Source organism: Vanellus vanellus (assembly GCF_965231255.1).
Source record: "Vanellus vanellus genome assembly, chromosome: 11".
Lineage (NCBI taxonomy): Eukaryota > Metazoa > Chordata > Aves > Charadriiformes > Charadriidae > Vanellus > Vanellus vanellus.
Window position 1 is genome coordinate 22012454 of NC_138916.1, and position 20273 is coordinate 22032726.

The following is a 20273-nucleotide window of genomic DNA, read 5'->3' on the forward strand; positions in this document are numbered from 1 at the left end:
CAGCTCTTAGCTTATGCATGGAGGTTTTGTTCAGGCTCATGGCCTCACCTCTGGCTCGAGCTTAGGGGACAAAACTGACAATTACAGGAACATTTGGTTTGTCTCCTCCCCCCACCCCGGTGAAAAGGTCATGAGGTTGATCTGTGCTGCAAAGAGGTGTCAGCTTGCTAACACTAACGAAGGCCAAACGAGGATGGTGCAAGCGACGTGGCAGGAAAGCCACCCCTAGCAGCACCGGAGGTCCCAGCCCCGCAGAATTTTCCTTCAGCATTATTTGTGACGCTGAAAATAAATGAGTGGCTGAAAGCGAGACGGGAGGTAGAGCCCCCGGTATCCGGGGGACGTTTCTGGGTGAGACCTTGCCACCTTCCTGCAAAGTGCTTTTCACAAACCACCACCGAGACTGACGTACCTGTCCTCTCCACAGTTTCCCTCAAGGACACAAAGCGGACAGTTGAATTTCCATCCCCGTGTTGGTTATAGGCAAGGAGCTTGACCTCATACACCATCGACGCATCTGTTTCAATGGAGACACAGGAAGGACATTTCGGGTTTAATCATTAGCATTATCTCCCGGAGATAAGCTGCTTATTTAGGAAACGCACATCTTACCAAATACCCACAAGAAGCTGCAAACAAGTACCTGCTACTGGGAAAGCACCCCAAACACCTGGGGGAGAGCTGCAGCATCTCCCATTTAACGGCTGTGCAACACACCTGAGCTCTCCCATCACGACAGCCTCTCCCGGGGTCAGGAGGGGACATGGATCAAGCTGTCACCATACTCACCCAGGTGGGTAATGTTGTACGCTGTTACGTTGCTGGGCAGTAACACCGGACCTGTGTACTGGGAGAGGTGGACCTTGCGGTAATACAGCTTGAAGCCTTCGTGCTGGCCCAGTTTGATGGAGGGCTCCCACGTAGCCTGGACGGCGGTGCTGTTAATGACTTTAATAAAGAGGGATGGCATGGCTGGGACTGAAACAGAGAGAGAAAGACAGTGGGTTGCATGTGCTTTTTTGGTCTGCATGATAAGAAATTCCCCAGCAGCCCTTCCCTGTGGTCACTGCACCAAAGAACATGCTAGGTGAGATATTGACAAAAATGGGACCAGACCAGGTGCTGGTTTAACAGCTTTGAACTTCTTCAGGGAGCTGCAGGAGTTTCCAAGGGTTTCCTCCGCTCGGTTCAGCAAGCAAAGAGGCTACTTTTACACTCCGGTTGCAATCTGATGCTCAGCCCCCTCGGGTCAGGGCAGGAATGCAGCGACTTCGGAAACGCATTCCCAAATTCCACTTTTCTGCCCTCGCCCTGAGGGTAGTGAGGATCTTTCAGAGTGATTAATCCCCCGGGGAGGAAGGAACCAGAAGGGATGGAGTTGGAGACATCCATCTTAAAAGCGTGCTAGGTACCTGCACTGGCTTGCAGGGTGCGCGGGAGCTTGCTTTAGGAGGGAGGTTTGTGATTCTGTGCTGGGGACTGAGGAGAGAACCGGGGCATCTTCATGAACAGCCCTGAATACCTGAGCAGGCTGAGATCTCTGCACAGCTGTGGCTGGCTTGGTTTGGTGGGCAGGCACTTACCTGGCCTTAGGGGCGCACGGGGGTTTAGCTGGGAAGATGTCCCTGCTGCTGCCCGGTGTTCAAAGTCCACCAGGATGCCTTTTGCTCCAGTCAATGCCCCCAAATCCTGCCCTCATTCTTGGGGTATGCTGCAGTGGGGGGTCACGGCCATTTCAGCCCCAGGTCCCCAGAAAGCTGCCCGGCCCCACCCTGCCCTGGGCCGAGAGGCAAAGATTTGCAAACCAAAGCCAATTTTCTTGCGATGTAAATATTTGGGGTTTCTAAAGCTGGTTGTGCACAAACCCTGCCCCGGAGCCCTGTGCAGCGCTGGGGCACGCAGGACCGCGTTTCCCCCAAGCCTCTTCCTTCCCCTCTCCCTCCCTTTCTCATACGCCAATCACACCAATACAAAGATGTGCCTCAGCAGGACATTTCTTTCACTGACGATTTTTTTTTCACCTCATTTCCACAAAACACCCCCAGGCCGAATGCTCCCATCAGTTCCCCAGCCTTTGGCGCCATTCAGAAGGTGCAAAGCACCAGGCGCTGCAGGCTGGGGCCGGCCCAGCACTCTGCTCCGGCCCCGGGAGGGAGCAGGGGTTTCGGGCGCTGCCATACCGGGCAGTGAGCTTGGCTACATCCCGCAGCAAAATTATCCAGCAGAACAACAGCCCTGCTTCTCCAGCAGCCTCCAGGCTCTGAGGTAGAGCTATTTTTCCAATTCCACATGATTACACGCTCAGAAGTTCCCAAATATAAGGATTGCTGGGTTTGCGTTGGAGCGATGCTGCTTTTTTGTCTTGTTTTTCCCCAAAGGATCTCTAAAGGATGAGCAGTGCAAACCCGGCCTTTGGCAGGGAGCTCAGCACAGCCATTTAGCGAGCGATGGTGAAACGCAGATGAAATGTGGCCGTGTCAATCTAAGACTGATGAGAGCTAAAAAAGGGCACTTCCTCCATTTAATGGTAAAAGCAAAACCACACAGCACAACGGTTTGCCTTTTCCCAGGCACCAAGAGCTGAAGCTTTCCCACGAGGAGATTTAGGGGAAGGCAAGACATCTCTCCTGGTGAGCAGGAGCGTCTGGGCAATCCCTGCTGACTGATGAGCATCTCTGTGTGGATTCAGGAGGAAAGACTCAAGAGAGCAGCGGTTCTGGGTCAGGTTAATAGGATCCCATCCTGCCTGGGTGCTGCCACTGGGAAAAAATGGGTTGAAGTACTTCTTGCTAGGATTTATTCTGATTTCACTGATCGGAAGGCTGTGCTTAGCAATTTCTGGGTGCAAAACACAGAGTAAATTCTATTTATACCAGAATGTACCATTCTTCCCAAGGCTGCATATTTTTGCAATCCAGTTAGATACTCGTTTTGTCTAAGCCTCCCAATTCCCTTTAGGGCAAAATTAGGAATTGTCTGGATCCCCCCTCTGAGAACCTGGACTCTTGTTTAAAGCATCATTTTCCAAATCATGAGTGAAAATGCCACAGAAAGGGAAATCGCATTATCCCATGCACAAAGAAACACTGATGTGGGCCATCCTGATTTGCGAAGAGTTGGCTTTATTTTATGGTTGCAGAGCCTTACATTTAATAAAAACCACAAGAATATCTCTCCTTCAAAGTACGGAATATATAGTATTTATTCAAACTTTGAGTATATATATATGTATAATATTGATTATATGTATGCACTCGCAGAATGCACGTGCTGTTTATAATGTTATTACACAAATAAGTGTATACAGATGGAGTATATCTGCATGTGTGTATCAATATATGTACACACACCAGTGTATATGTGCTTCACAGAAGTATATATAAGACATAATATGGATCTCCTATAAGTGAGGCATCTCCCTCATGCTAAGGGCTGGGATACTTGTTTTCCTCTTCCGTGCTGTTTGGAATTTTCCCCAGGTCATTTCAACTTTCTTCTTGAAGGCGTCTTTAGCCGAAGATGACTAAAGGAACAGTCTTCATCCTAGAGAAATGTCAAAAAGTCCTGGAGAAAACCCTAAAAAGCATTAAAAGACAAGAACAAGGAGCGTGTGCTGCTTAATGAAGCGGAGAGAGTTTGAGATTTAAAATACCACGGCATTTGTGAAACGGCGTAAAGGAGAATGACAGGGAGGAGACAGGAGAACCTTCCTAGCCGGAGAGGTTTACTTGGGTAGTTTCTCTACGGCGTCTTCCCTTCTACTTTTTATATGAAATTATCACTGGCTCAAAGGAAGGATCGCTGCGCTTGTAGAAAGCGTTGGAGGCTTCAGCTCAGCGTGCTCTCAGCATATTCCTAGCCCTGAAAAGCTGACCTCCCCAAGCCGAAAGCAGCCCTGCTCCTCAGTACCTTCACCATATTCCTATTCCAGACAATACCAGTATAACATGGTTACTCAAACCGGTCTCCAGCTGGCAGCATCTCCGCTGGCCACTCCAACAAGCACTGCCCTGGCTCTGCCAAACCATCCCTGGCTGGCAGATTCACCCGCTGTGTCCTTTCCACGCAAGGCAGGACATGGCAGCGTGGTGACACAGGAGGTGCTGCCACCATGGGGCTTCGCACCCATCTCACGCGCGTGGCGCTGAGCCAGGATGGCAAAACCAAGACCCGGAGTGTTGGGGAAATCCCGTCCCTTTCTGAGGCTGTTAGCGCAGATCCAGGGTCTCCCCGAGCCCAGGGGAGCCACAGCTCTCCGATGCGCCTCAGAAAGGCACAGGGTGAAATGGCTTGGCTGTGAGAAGAGGCAAATCTGCAACAAAACTTTAATCTGGTGACAAAAGCCACTGGGTCCTGGCTCCCTGACCCGCTCTCACCTCTGTGAGCAGAAGGCAACAAGCACCCAAGTGAAGTAAAGAAAACAAATCAAGCCAGAACTGGGGCTTTTAAAACCCTCTTTACCTTCCTACTACGCAAACGCAAGCTGGGGTTGAGTGATCTTAACCAGGGCAGCTTGTCCGTCCTGAACGTGGAGTTAAGTGCTGAAACTTCGTTACACAGGACAGGCCTTTTTAAAGGATAGGAGAGCAGGACAGTGATGCCTTGAAACTTCAGAGAGCCAGGAAATTTATGATCCCATTACCAGCTACCTAACTATTCTTGTCGTGATTGAAGGTAATAATGACAAAAAAGTCCTCTCTAGCTTGACCCAGACTTCTGCAGAAAGACCAAGCTCTATGAAGCATGGCTGGCTTTTAGCTCCAGTAGCTGAACTCGGAGCATTGGGTCAAGGAGTTTCAAGTTTTGCCTTAGTCCACCCGTCTGTCTCTAAATTGGAAGGATAAACAAACTCTAAGGGTGACCGATTCCCTGGGGAGTACCAAGGAAAATAAACTTGCAGGGTAACAACCCAGCAGGGCGAGGATTTATTGGCAGTGTTGCTTAAAAGCTGTAGTAAACATCTGCAAGGGCTGAAAACGGAATAAGAACTGGATCCCCCACTTGGAAGTCAACACACTCTTTCATTTGATCCTAAGTAACATCCCCACACCCAAGGCCTTCTCTGCTGCAAATTCGTAGTTAATGAGTGCTCATGAGAATGATGCAATGCTCCTAAGAAATTAGTCTCAATATGTGAGATGAGCCAGGATTCAGAGGTGCTGGAGAGGCACATGACTCTCTAGGAAAATGTTCCTAAAGTGCCGGCTGACGGATCACACTGGGGCTGTGGATTCAGTTTGGTGTCTGTGTGCAAGGGTCCTGCATTCGAACACCGAATTTCTTCCTGGCGAAGCTAACTGGTGGCCACATCTGGGAGGCCAAGTCAGGGAAAAAGCCTTGGAGATCACCCTAACTTCCCACTGAAACAGCAGGCTGCTCCAAGGCAGGGACTTGTAGGTCAGGACAGCTCAGCTCTAGTGTGATTTCTCCAGGGTAGAGCAGAAAAAACTCAAATTTAGAAAAATGTGGTACCTATCAAGTAAGAGTTGCGAGTACCAGAGCTTCTGGAGGATGCTGAGATGCTGCTTGAACAGGAAATCTGCATTTAGCAAGCAGTTTAGGAAAAGCCCAGAGCAGTTGCAGTGCACGACACCAGCCAGACTTGCGCTCACCCCCTGCTACAACATCAGATGTGAGTGGCAATGCTGTGTTTAAGGCCATCAGTCAGCCCCCGTGTAACAATGCTAGAGATTTTTACACAATATCACAGAGTATGAGGAGGAGCGGGAACAAGGAGCATCAACACCGCAGGCTATGTGCCAAAGCGCTCCGCAGTGGGTATCGGGGTGATGGGCGCTGCTGCTACTCACAGCGGGTTTCAGCATCTAACGGTCCAAGCGCAAAGCGTTCCTTACCTTCTCCCAGCGTGCTCACCACTGTGACTTCTGAGGCTTTGCTGGCACCCCGGGAGGTGTAAGCCTTTATATAAAAACTATAGCTGGTTGAGGGCTCTAAATCAGTCACAAGCTGCTGGAAGGTGCTCTTGCTAACAGCCTCCTGGTACTCCATCTCTACGGGATCTGAAGTGCAAAGGAAGAGAGAACAGAGCAGCATTAGGCTTTGCAAGAGGTAGAGAGAATAAACAGGTGTTGCAAGTGGTAATTTTGATCCCTGAGGTGGTTATGTATCTGCCCACATCATTTTCTACTGACATTTCTGTGTGCTTCACCAGAGACCTAAGTTGCCAGCAAGATCTGACCACGCAGCTTCACCCTCCCCACCCTTTTGGTATTTACATCAGCATTACGGCCTCATCTCTTTCAGTGTTGTGGTTTAGGCCAAACTGGCCACTGGAGATGTCGGGCACCCCAGATGGACCAGGACATTCAGAAACATGGAGATGATGGAGAACACGGGTGACAGCACTATCTACTGCAGTGCAGACCTGATTTACCTTGTGGGCCACATTTCTAAATTACGGGAAGACTGAGGATGCTCTGGGCAGTGGGTAAAGCACTGTACCTGCAGCTTTCCGAATGTGCAGCACGTAGCCGATGATCTCCTTGGTGTTCTGCAGAGGCTCTTTCCAAGACACCTGGATGGTGGTTGCAGAGACCGTCTCAGCCTTCACGCTCTGTGGAGGACCGGGCAGCCCATCTGCCCACAGGACTGTCAGGCGAGCACTGGCTTGCGTGGAGCCGGCACTGTTCTCGGCAATGCACTGGTATATGGCTTCATCCGCCTGGTTGATCCCATAGATGGAGAGAGTGCTGCGTGGGGACACAAGAGGGACAAGCATCTCACTGAGCACTCTGCAGCGGACGTCCCTCCCCTTCAGCCATGCCATGGTCCCTGTGCTGGCTTTGGTGGCAGGGCAGCCCACGCGCCTTTATTTCCACAGAAAGCTTCCAAGAAGCTGTGGGCTGGTGCTTTTGGGGAAGAAAAAGCCCGGGAGGTGGATACATCATTCCCCAGATCCCGCGACTGGGCAGATTATCTCTGTCTGGACTTGCAGAGACTGCGGTTCAAGTACAGCCAGATGGGGACACAAGGTGTAACGGAGAAGAGCGGGATCTGAAGCCCTGAATTCAGGAAGATCCCAGCCACATTACAGGGATAGCTCTGTGGCAAGTGCATCCACACACCCAAACCAGCTTTAACTGGCCTAGCTCCAGTACACACCAGTGAGACCCATCCAGGCACCGCGCTCGGTTGCTAAGCCAAGTCTAATCAAGCGCAGCCAGAAAGCCCTCTGGTGATGCTCTAATTGCATTATAGCACATTAGAGCAGTCTTCGGGTAACATTGGGATTAGCTGACTTATCTGGCAGGGTTACAGCCTCAGCTCCTGCTTCTGCATTTTCAGAAACATGATCACCACGAGCCAAAAGCCAAAGCTTACAAGTAAGTCGCAGGTTTTGTCTGCAAAACCTTTGAGCGCGTTTTTGATGCTGGCACATCAAAGCTTGCTCTCCCAGGGCAGCAACCAGAACGGTTCTTCCAGCCTGCTCTCGGGGGCCTCCACACCAGGCTTAGGTGCTGTTTTCAGCCTCCAAGATAAAGACAGGCACTGGCTACCCTGGGTGGAAACACCCCTGAAGGAGGGGGAAAAGCCAGCCACGTACCAGCCTCCCAAATGAGTGCGTTCCTGAGCACGGCGCCCACCTCCGCACCACCTCCAGGAAGGGTGTTTAGTGGCTTGATGGGCACAGGGACCACCAGCGTCCTTGTACATGTGGCCACATGAACTGAAGGCCCTTTCTCCACTGCATGACCCTCCAGCAATAGTTGCGTACAGTCAGAGGCAGCTGAGGGCAAGCTCAAGGGTTGCACCGCCCAGTATCTTTAAAACAACACCAACAAATATTGAGTCAGAAATAACTGAGCGACACATTAGCTCTATCTTGCCATTCAGCGTGCAAAACAGCTTTTCTTAGTACGATTTGCTCACAAACAGGGACCCATCAATGAAAGCCCTGCTCTCTCCAGGGCTTGCACCCTTCCTCAGAAACCAAGCCAGCAACAACGCGATTCAATTTGTGAGTAGCCAGCAGACGCGAGGCCACATAAATAAATACCCAGTGTGTCTCCCTTCCAAGACATGGGGTGGGAAGTCTCACCACACAGTGTGTCCAGCTCTGAGCTGGAAATGGAAAGGCAGCCTTTGATGTTGAAGATGTTTTTACCAACCCTGAGGCAGCAGGTAAGGTAACGATAAAATATGCTTACAATGCCCGTAGGATGTTCTCACAAACAGGGCATCTTGCGGAAAATCTCAGAAATAAAGGTCCAGTAGGGGCCCAGACTGGACCAACTAAACCTGGTGACAGTTTTTACACCACTGTAAATTGCATTTGTTGCTGCAAATTGTGGGGATTGACTAGTCCTATATATAGGCTATATGATATCCCTCTCACAGCACTGAATGAAACAGCACTCACCGCTGCCTCCCCTTCCATTTTAGAGCATCACCCATACGCGCACCACTCCAGATTAATCCCTATTTGTGCATCTCTATTTCCAGTCCTGTCCAGTTCATTTGAACTGTGGTTTGCTTCTGGCTTGGCATGAATGTTTGGGAGACCACGATGCCTCCGAGCTTCAGCATCATCTCGCTGGCTTAAGACAAAGCTTGCATGAGCTTTTTCATTGCTATTTTTTCTGTAAGAAATGACCCAAACCTAACCAAATCCACATCCACTGCTTGCTTCTAGGGAGAAATAAATTATTTTCTTCTCCTGCAGCGAATTCCAGGTGGACTTGGGGCCTGACTGCACATAAGTAAATCCCAAGCACCCCTGCTGATGCGAGGGGCACTTCATGGCTTTTTGGGAGTCATAATCAAACCTGCCTATTATGTAAATGAAAAATTGTACATGGAAAATAAAAATGATAAATAACCTGCCACTGCCTGCCTGTATGTCAGAAAGAACGCTTCTTCTAATTGCAGCAAAATATTGGTCTTCCTATATTAAAATTTATTATTGCTGTTGATTTAACATTCATATTTCTGCCTTGCAAATTATCGGGGCCATGGTGAGTGAGCAAATGTTTAACAGTCATCTATTTATGTCCTGTGCCTTTGTTTCCTTGGAAACATTGTAAATGGAATATCAAATGTGATGGTTTCAGCTGATATGGTGATTTTAGAGAATCAGCCCTAAGCTCCCCTCATAGCCACGGGCTCAATGTATCTGATTAAATGGAAGGAGAAAGACAGAGCTGGGGAGGGGGGAGCAGGGAGGAAGGACACCGACGTGTGGCTCAACTGTGTCAACAAGGGCTGAATCCTGCGAGGACAGATGGCAGAAGGCAGGATTACGCCGTCCGAAAGCTGTACTTGCAGCTCTGCACAAAGCAGATGTGTGGAAGGAGCAGCAGCGCTTCCTTCTGCCCCGTCAACGCAGGGATTATTTCCACGCGGCCGCCGTGCATCTGGGCACCCAGGAGCAGCCAGGCCGGGCTGGCACGCAAGTCGAGAGCAGCGTTAAGCTTCCCAAGCACAAAGCAGCCCAGGAAAAATTGGGAATACTTAGTCTCCAAGTGTATTAATTTGCTTTACATGGAGAGAGGAAAAGATGGGGAGGAGGGAAGAGGGGAACCTGGTTGGAAAGCAGTGCAAGGAACCTGGTGGCAACAGCATAATGCTGGGGCCAAAGACATCTCTCTCCTGGGAGGATTAGGGGCTGAGCAAAGCTCGTCTTGTGCAACACAGGTGATGTGTTGGATGCCGGTGGTCCTGGAGCAGGACAGCGCTTGGCCTCTGGGACCCAGAGCTGGGCAGAGCCTCGGCTATCCCAGCTGCCCTTTTGCAGATGTCTCAGGGTGTCCGGTAACACTGTCACGCACGGTCAAGTCATAAGAAAGAAATAAAATACATTTCCGCAAAGTGAACATGGCAGGTAGCTGGAAACTTGCTTCAGGCTTTGAAAAGTCCATTTTCATCGAGATATACAAGGCTGTGTTTGGACGTACTACGCAGTAAGAGCCTCGGCCATCCGTTACCTGGGGCCCACGTTAACTGGAACAACGCGCAGGCAAGGGGGTCAATAAAACAACTGGACTTTCAGCTATGCTTACAAACCCAGGTAAGGAGCAGAAACCAAGTGTGGAGAAGTTGGCAAGCAGAATGCCCAGCATCTAAACAGCAGCTTCATGAGAACAGGGTTCTCCCTCTCTGTCGGTCCCTCTAACACGCACAGGCAGTCCTCTAAAGGAGGCTGCCCAGCTCCCTGCAGGCCCCGGCGTGATCTCTGAAGCATGCTGGTAGCTGCGGCGAGGAGGGCAGGAGCTGGCAATGAGTTACGTGAACCTCAGCATCATCCCAGCTGATACCTCTGCTGTGCATCCATTTTCATCTTAATTATTGACACATCCTTCCTGCCTTTGCCCAACGCATCACCCTCGGAGATGCAGAGGATACAGCACGGCAGGGTCAGTGTTCGGTCCAGCAGCAGACCCCCACTTTCCCGGGTTTTGTTGCTTTTTGTCTTTTTCTTTTTCTTTTTTTTTAAGGAAGCTCAAACAAAAGGAAAATATGTAGTTGCTGTGCGAGGAGGCGCAGAGTGTCTCTGCACGTCAACCATCCGAAATATGCAGTGTCCTTTTATTTCTTCCCATCAACAGGAAAAAAAATCTGTCACTTTGGGACATCTGCTGTTGGAAAACTTTCCCGCGAGTGCCAGACTGGCAGTGCTGCGAGCACGTCAGATGAGGCGAGATGCCAGAAGGCTTTCTGCTGGTCACCAAAGCCGCTCGGCGAGCCGAGGGCTCCATCACATCTCCGCACAATGCCCTGACAGGCATTGATGGAAGTGGGGAGAGGAGCCGCTGCAGATTCACACCCGGCTGAGCTGAAACGAGAGGCCTCCGCTGCTCGAAAGCCGCGGTATTCCCAAGCTGTCTTCCCAGTTCATAGGCAATCAGGATGACTGATCTGGCTCGGGTCAGGGGTCTGGGCCGGTGACCGGAGATCGGCTTTCCAAAGGCTCCTCTGAAAAAGTCTGAGAACTGAAGGAAGCCTCTTCATCGATTCAGCAGCACAAAGAAGAAGAGGGGCCCATCTGGAAGGCTATCGGTGTGCGCGCGCACACGGGCGCACAAAAGAGGGAGTGTGATGAAATTAATGCGGAGAGCAGGCTGTGGCTAGCAGGGAGAGCATTTTAAGCGCCGGCAGCTACAGAAAGCCACCAGCGCCCTGTTCAGACGCCCCCCGTCTCTGTGCCCGACTGCCTCCATTTGTTACAGGTCGTGCTGTGCCGCGTTGTGCCGGACAAACCGCTCCTGGGCTGCCGGCCGGTGCCGTGCTGGAAAGGAGCTTTTTTCCTTCCAGTGCTGGCTGTTGGCAGCTTTGCAGAAATGCTCTGTATTTTGAAGGCTGCCTCGTACCGGCTGAGAATAAGGTGCAAAGCTTGAAGAGTGACCGCCGCCGGCCCAGAGGGACGCTGCAGATCTTCCCCCCTCCTCTATAAGCATGTTCGTCCAACTCCAGAAATTAAATATCATGCAGGGCTTCCTAGGTGAAATTGGGTTGTGTTGCGCGGGAGAAGGATCCCTTTCGGCACAAACGGGTTTATCTTTAGCAGGTACTGCAGCCCGTGGGCCAGGATCCCAGCCTGATTCTGTGGTTACAGACTCACCCGAGCGCAGTCTCTGCAGGGATGCTGCTGGTCCCAGCGGGCGCTGTGGGGAACCAGCCCACCCTCCCCGTCGGTGTGGGATGAAAGGACCAGCAGACTCTCAGCCTGCAAAGCTGGTTAGAGATGCTGCTCCTTCTCACAGCCCTGGGAGAGGATGGAGTCTGGCAGGACGGGGATTTGGCTGTAGGGTGGGCTTTCTGCAAATGGGACGTTGTAAACAGTGCTGCATTTGCTACAGGAGGCACAGCAGTGGCACCATTTAATCCTGAAACGCTGACCCTTCTTTGCTGGCTTCATGATACCTGTGGTTGCACTCTCTTGACATAACACTGAGACCTTCTGGGAACTTGCCACTGCTCAGGCACCACACTGGGGACAAGCAGCGGCTGGCTCAGCTCCACAATCCGACTGGACACTAAAGTCTTGAGCGTTGGAGGTTCTGGGTCCCTTGGTTCAGCTCTGGTCCACATCAGAGGTGGTCTGAGCCTTTCCAGGTGGGAAGGACACATCCAACTGCTGCCGCAACTCAGCCCTGCACCTCCCAGCACAGCATCGCGCTCCATGCGGAAGACTTTTGGCAAATGAGTGGCTCCAATTTACCATGTATAATTAAAAAACTTTTCAGAGGTCTGTTCCCTCACATTCAAGGCAATAGGGCCCAACTGCACTGACGGTGGTGGAGTTGTGTCCTCCCATCCCTGCAGAGCTGGGAAGTGCACTCTGGCACAGGCAGGAGACAACAGCCAGAGCTGCTCCACACTACAAATTGCTGGTTATGTGGTGAATGCATTGGCTGCCACTCAGCCTGTTTCACAAGTCAGAGAGTGCAATCACAGATTTAACTGAATTCTGTTCCAGGGAGGGAGCAGAAAAGTCTTTACATCTGCAGGACCACAGGGAAGCACAAAACATCTCAGGAAAAGCTCCTCAAGGGAGGGCAGATGCCTATGTTGGCAGGGCTGCTAACGCAGACAGCTGGAAGAGCTACCTGCTGCTAAACGGAAAGTTCCCCAAACCTGTTTACCAGCAAGGGGCACAGGTGTCGGAGAGGAAAAAGACCCAGCCTAACCCAGGAGAGGCTGAGTTTGGGCTGTCCCGTGATGGGCTCGGCCCTGCCTCCAAGGCTCCTCTGTAAGGACCAATCTCTGCAGATGTATTTTGCTGTATGCAACAGTTTGAAGAAACACTTAAAACCCTGATGCACTTCAACAGCAGCTCAGTGGAGCAGTGCACAGAGAAAAATTACACGGGCAACTTGGTAGCAAAATCATTGCAGCCACATGAGAAGGAGAGACTGATGCCCATCGCCGTCAGCTGCTCCAGGGCTCCTGCAGGTCCCTTTCATGGAGTACAGCTGTGAGATCCCAGCATGGGATCCCTGCTTGCTGCAGGGAAAGCGGGATCATGCTGATGCTCCACGGCTTAGCGGGGCTTTGGGCGCTGTTGCAGAGAGTCTCCTTGCGAAGGCTCTTTCCACGTGTCTTCCAAACAAAGGCAAACCCATAAATTATCCTTAAATCAGGAGCAGCTGCTTCATATCCCAGTCCTCCACGTACTTATTTGTCATGCTTCTGGGAACTGAAACATGATTTGCTATACAGTACTTTCCCATAGTCTCCAACAGTCTTCAAAGTCATTGCATAGATAACCTGCAGGCTTGCCTTTCCTCCCTTAAGGTGTCCAAATCCCTACAAATTCAAGGGTTTGTGGGGTGTGCGCACCACGAAGGGATGTACAAACCCATCTGCATCTCTCCGCACCCAACTAGCGTGGGTTTTATAGAAAAAAGCCACCTCGTGAATGACAGGCTTGCAGTTTCCCTGAGTTTGGTACCAAAAGGGTTGTCCTGTCCCAAGCGCTTGAGCTAGGATTAAGCAACACAACAAATGCAAGAAAAGCAAAGCTGTACCAAAGCTTATTTACGGAGGAATATTTTCTCTGATGAACCTTGAGCATTCGCGGCCCTTGAAGTCAGTCATTCTCAGAGCACTAAAACAAGTGCAAAACAGTGAGGAAGAATTTAAAAAGGAGACAGTTCATAAGCGAAGGTCACTGAGGAAAGCAAACGCCACCTGAGCCCAGGTTCTAACGAAGCCTTTTTCCGGTGGAACAAATGAAGTCCCTTAATTACCATTTTGTAAATAAAATCTTCTTGGAAAATCAATATTTAGAGCCTGCCTTCTCTGAAGATGTTGGCCTTTGTTCCTTGCTGTTACAGCTATATAAACCCCATAGTATGATATACTTCTGGGCTGAAAATTGCTCCCCTGAACCTGATTGGGTCAAAGGAAGAAAAGCAATAAACCTTTCAGAGCAGTAATTCGGGTACTATTTCATACTTCCTTGTAAATTTTGGAGTAATAACCAAGAAAGCACGATTTTACACAAGCCCACAATTAACTCGGCCAGTAACCGCCCCTTCCTCCTGCATCCTGCTTGTGGGACAGGCTGGTGATGCTGGGTGGGAATTTTGCTGGAAATGCCCATTACACCTCTCAGGCATTTGGATTGTTATTAGTCACAATCACCCCAAGAACAATACAGGCAAAATGGCATCTCTGATGGGCAGAGAGGGACAGACCCTGCAGCTGCTGGACATGGGAACAGCTCCACCAAAGTCAAAAAGGCTCCATCAGCTTATCTATCTGAGAGCATGGTCCACTGCAGCATCACGTCGACAGCTATCGGCTCCATCCCCAACCCAGGGACTGCATGGCAAGACAGCCCCATCGTCAACTCCTTCAGTGATTTTTATTCACAGCTTTTAATGGAAAACCCCACAATTCCCTACGCCTGAGCCTTCATGCATTTTTCATTAACAATTATCTGCTATCCCAGAACTGCTTTTGATTTTTGCTAATCATCGATTGGATATTTTGTTCCCACACAGCTGGCATTTTCAAAACATAACAACCACCTCTGGAGAGGGCACAGCAGAAGGCTGATCTTTAATGCTAATGCGCCCAGAAACCGTCAACACATCAGGTGATGAGAATTCACATCTGAGGGACCACGAGGGAAGAGGTATTTATCGGACGCAGCCTGTGAGGCTTATTTTACTGTGCTGAACGGCTGGAAGTTGCTTAGCAAGTGACTGTCTTGATGTCGTAACGTCAGCCACATCCAATCTGCAGTGAATCCAGTCCTGAAGCTGCTGTCCCATCCCAACGACGATGGCCTTCCTCATTCCCCTGACCCTGAGGGTTTGCTCTCCTTGGGTTTGCAGTTACTTCATATGAGAGACAACGTGGAGTGATGTAAATGCCAAAGGGCCCTTCGCAATTTTGTGAAGCAACAGTTTGATAGACAGATCTTCCCATCGGCTGTGGGTTTGTGCAGACACGTGACTGCCCACAGGAGAGATGCCTCAAGCTTGCAGGAGCAGAGCAGCATCTCGAACGCACTGTGTTCTGCAGGTCTGGACCTCACTTCTAGCTGTGTTCGTTTACGAGAACGAAGCTGCTCGTAATGATACATTTTGCAATCAATTAGCACATGATATGATTTGGGATGATTTACTCTTTTTTTTTTTTTTTTCTAAAAATCCCTTTGGGGGCATTCAGACCTTTATTGCCATATTAAGCGGAGTTTTAATCCAAATGAATTTTCTAGGAAACCATGTAATCTAATTAAAAAGCTCATAGTGCAGTTTAGTAGCTTCATTACTAGTAGATTTGAGATCCATCTTTACACGGACAAATATTTTCCAAGTGCAATAGACTGATAAATCCAAGGCATAATCACAAACTGATTCTGCCTGGAACTAAGTGGGTTACAGCACTTAGTCATGCCCATGAGAATGAAACAAAGGACAACTTGAAAAAGCTCAGAAGAAAACCCAGCCGTTGAGCTGTTTCCTCCAATTCATGGAGCACCCAGCCCTGCTCTATCAGCGAGGGCATTTTTCAGACTGACAGCTTTGGAAATCACCAGGCATGGCCACTTGCCTGAAGTTGGGGGTCAGAGTAGACCAAGACTAGTGCGAAAGAAGCCAAAAGTTCAACATCATTGAGTACGATGGCCTTAGGGCTCAGCTTTACAATCGCGTTACTATAGATTGAGAAGATGCCACGTGTCAGCTGAGCCCCTGTAACTGGCTGAGCTCCCTCAGTCTGTGCCAGATGTAATGTAATCTGATCATTTAGCTTGCAGTGGAAAAGACTGACGCTAAATTGCATTAAATGATTACCATAAGAAAATGATTACAGCAATGTTCACCAAGTTGCAGTTCACATGCACGTGTAGCGCAGCTCCAGGCACAGGAACCTGGCCAGGAGACATGAGCATGACCAAAGACCCTACTTTTACTTTCCGCAAACAGTGAAGAGGAATGATTTCACAGGCAAGACATCTGGGCGAGATGCAGAGCTGGATTCAGTGTGGGTTTTGTCATGGATTTAATAACCGCTCGTAAAGTCTTTGGTGACTTCTGAGTCCGCTTCCTGGTCAATAAAAGGGGATGCACTAATTTCCCTTCTCCCATTTCTGCTCTGTTCGTATCACAAGGGCAGACATGCCTCAGAAATCCATGCAATGAACTAGAAGACCACGAGCCTGGATTGAGAAGCATCTGTCTGTGCACACACAACGCTCCCTGAAGCACTAAAAAGTTCCATTTCAGAGAAAACCTCCACTGACTGAGAAGATTTTATTACAACTCACACCTTATCCTTCTTGCAACTCACATCCTTCCCTCCTTCATATAACAAAGCTTTAAAAACGTCTCAAACCTCAAAACAAAAAGCCACGTTATAGAGACACTTAGAAAAATAAAATCGCTGTTCCCTCTGGCGGAACAAGCCACAGTGCCCGCACAGCACTTCCCAACAGTCTAAACGGAAGGTGTGGACCCTCCAGCGAGGCTGCGTAGTTGCATTCAGGAGACACATTTGTTAATACAGAGAGCAGCTCTATGACACCATAGAGTACCAATCTCTATCAATAACTTAGGTTTACAACGCAGGTACTATTATTTTTCAGTATACTGTTCTGTGCTATTTCCATAGAAACTATGTTGTCAACTTGCAATTTTCACACTAAGTGCATCCCACCGTACCATTTCCTCAGTACAAACATCCCCATCCCCTCGCATGAAAATGCAGTTATTTAGTACTCAGAGAAAACACTCTCCCCCGGTGAGATAAAAGGCTGAAGTTCGGTGTAAGTCAGCTTACATGCAAATATTATTTCAAATATTTTCAGGGAAAAGTGTCTTTGCATTTGCATCCCCAGGCAGGTCAATGTTCAGGGGTTAAAGCGTGGTTCCTCCACTGTGAGTGTGGTCCCTGCCAACCCCTGCGACAACATTTGGTCCTTCCAGAAATACCCAGAAGATGATGACTGAAGACAAACTTTTGCTGGGTTCCTGCATCATCAGTCAAAGTCTAATGCTGATGTCCTGGTACGATACAACATAAAACGCTGAAAAGTAAGCCTACAAAGTGCAGCTAGTAGGACTGGAGCAGTGTTTTAGTATATCAAAGCCCAAGTTCAATCCACGGACCTGCTTCTGAACATTGCCTCCTTCATATTAGCTCGTTGCTAACACGGAAAGAAAGCCAACATTCTCCCTCTTCCCCTTCCACTGGAGTCCAGATAGTTCAAAATAATGGCTTTTAATTCACCCTTCCTTTAAAAGCAGGGTCAGGGAGCAATGCGTGACAGCAACCCGCGTCACCTGCCGAAGCCGAGCCGGCTCTAAGGCATTCCCTTTTCAAGGTGCTTAAGCAGCAGGGCTGCAGTCTCTCTGGATCACTCATGCCCATCTTGGCCTCGAGCACGGGGCTGACGGGGCACAATGGTGCTACGGCAAAAGCAGGGCTTGCATGGTTCACCGGGACGTGCTGCAGACCCCACTACTCTCTGCCAGCCTTCACCGAACAGTCCAAAATGAACTCCTGCACACACCTGCCTCAAATCCGCTGCGCAAAAGCTGAAGCCTGTGTCAGCCGACTTGCTCTTTGCTCAAGAATGACATCTTCGGGGGCGGCTACTTCTGGACCATCAGGTAGGTGATGTCAGTCCTCCACGTGCGCAGATTGGCACTGGGGAATGGCACAACCCAGCTGTGCGTCTCACACTGCCCTCCACCCGGCGCTGCAGGGCCAGTGGCCAGCACACCAGGACTTACCTGTTGTTGTTCTTCAGCTTAATGTGGTCACTGGTCTCCAGGATCTGCCCGTTCCTCAGCCAAGTGATCTGCGGGGGCGGTTCCCCTTGGGCCACGCATGTGAAGATGGCAGTAGTCCCCACGGGCCTGGAAATGGACTGGGGATGCTGCACAAACTCTGCAGGGGCTGCAAGGAGCAAGGAGGAGGAGGGTGAGAAAAGTCATGACGATCCCGCTTTATCCTGATACAAAGAGCAACCTCGTAGCTTGGGCTTCAGTAAGTCTCGCCTGCCTGGGAACGCAGGATACTTGGCCTACCCACAGCATGGGCAGCAGATAACTATGGTTTGGGCGGTGTGTCTGTAATCAATGCGATGCTGCAATTTGGTCGCCCATCCTGGCAGTCGCAGCTTCATAGCAGGGACCTGAAGGTCAGCTCAGTGCTGTAGGGAGAGCCGAGGTGAGTCCTGCAAGGTTCAGGCAAACAGCATCGAAGCCTAAGCCCCTTCACCTCCCCCCAGTCTCCCACTAAAAGCAATCCCAATGCTGCAAAATAATCCATATCTGACAAAGGTTATTTAAAACTGCATCCTGCCTGTTAGGGGAGGAGGCTGGAAGGTCAGCAGTCGCCGGTCATTAGCACACATATAAAATGGAAAGCATGTGTAACCCTTCACAGTGCACAGCACCACGCAGGGCCACGACCCTGGCAGAAATGAGCCCTCTGCTACAGAGGCTTTCAAAAATCAGCAAATATTGACAGTACGAAGAGCGGTGAAGAAGGAAGGCTGCAACTCCACGTGGCAATTATAGTATTTGCGGTTGGGAAGATCTGCTGTTTCCTCAATGGCAGAGCTAGAGCAATGTCTCATGGCTTCACGCAAAGGACCCATACGGCATTAGCAAGCTGCTTGCAAATGGGAAGTAATGTACGGATGTGCATACGGCGATCTGGCAGGTTGTTCTTTCCCCAGTCAGATTTGCTGCTGACTCTCCTGGGAGCAATGGATTGCGGAGCCTTTTTTACCCCAGATCTGCAGCCTGGCAGAAGACTCCACTGTGCCTGTAACTGCTGCTCATCTCATAACCAAACATTTTCACCTTTAACAATAACATTTTTAAATGGAAAGTGATTTCGCCCCTTCCAGCGGCTCAAAATAGATTTAAAATCATTTATCAGAATAAAACAGTGTACCAGCCTACAGAAAGCAGAGCCTGGAAGACACTGCCAAAGAGGTGAGTTTATTCAAGCAGTTACGCTTCAAAGGGCAAAGTGATAAATATACTCCACGTTGCTGCTGAGACCTAAAATCAGGTGGAACTGGCAGCAGCCGCAATGAAGACAAACAGATGAAAGGCACGGGCCCGTAATGAATTTACTGACCAGTGTCACATAATGGATGGCTGGCGTTAAATTTTTCCAAGAAAAGCAAGATTATCCAGGGACACAAGCTCAGTGCCGCTCGTTGGCATTTTCCAAGCATGGGGCTGGCGGGCTATGCCACCAGCAACGATTCGGGGATGGGTGAAGGGAGCAAACTGGTCCAGCAAAATGTGTTGAGTGGTGGCCAGGCTGCAAGGGGGAGCAGCTACATAAGAGCAGAGCCTTGTGGTTCATGGCCAAAAAATACCCTCAGGGTTTGCTGCAACAGCATGGGGTGATCAAGCTCTTCCCTGGCTGCATGCAGACAAGGGAAGAGCATTGCTACTGCTGCAACAAGGACAAACCGCAGTAAAAGGTGCTTATGTGTAAGAGCAAAGTCATGAATGTTGTAAGTCCTGCAAGCAGAAAAGACACAGAAACTCATTGAAGAGCCCGTCTACCTCGAAGGAGCCCCCTCTTTCATTTTTAATAATCAAAGGGAAGCGGAGCATGGCAGGTCTGACTGATGTTAGCGGTAGGGGGTACCCGCCGGCAGAGTTTATTGTCAGGCCACTACTTCTGCCGGTGCTCGGGTCTACTAATGAACCTGATCTCAGCAACCTAATGGACACATATTTCCAGAACCTCCTGCTAAACTTCCCCAGGTGCCAATCGATCCCTTGTCCTTCTTTTTCCCTCCTACATTTCCCCCCCCTACATTTTTCCCCCTCTAGACTTATAAATGAAAATAAAATTCAGGATGGGTTCAATAAAAGTTGGAAGCACGGATAAACAAGGGGAAAACCCCCTCTTCCCTGCCGTGAATGGTCCCTTTGTGGAGTACAGTGAGAGCATTAGAGACGTGATTTTCAAGACTTCCTTAACCTCCCGCCCCCCGCTTTGTGCTGGCGCGGTTTTGCAGGAGCAATTGTCTTGCGAGTGGCTGTGCACCTCCCTGCTTTCATCTGGGTTCAAGAGTTGCACCCGCAATACTCGCAGGTGCAAAACCACGATGCCAAGGAAGGACACAGCCATCTTCCAGCTCCTCGCCGAAGCTTCACTAAAGACCCCGCCACTTGGCTCTTTGCCTATGCCCCCCCCCCCCCCGCCACTGCTCCACCGAATCTCAAACCCGCCATTTGTTCCAGCAGAAACAAAGTTTAAATATGGTAAGAGGCATCCAGCGTAACCCTTCTGGAATCGCCGGCTCTCCTTATCCTCCC

At 49.9% G+C, this 20273-nt stretch overlaps 1 protein-coding gene across 1 annotated transcript in view; it reads right to left on the reverse strand.

Annotated features, from left to right (window-relative positions):
* IGDCC3 (immunoglobulin superfamily DCC subclass member 3) overlaps positions 1-20273 on the reverse strand; it is a gene marked incomplete at both ends in the record, with an annotated part of 105260 nt that overhangs the window by 1833 nt on the left and 83154 nt on the right. Inside the window, 5 exons of the mRNA XM_082488993.1 lie at positions 413-517; positions 790-978; positions 5856-6020; positions 6463-6710; positions 17709-17874. Coding sequence (XP_082345119.1) covers positions 413-517; positions 790-978; positions 5856-6020; positions 6463-6710; positions 17709-17874 — 873 coding nt within the window. The remainder of the gene's footprint in view (positions 1-412; positions 518-789; positions 979-5855; positions 6021-6462; positions 6711-17708; positions 17875-20273) is intronic.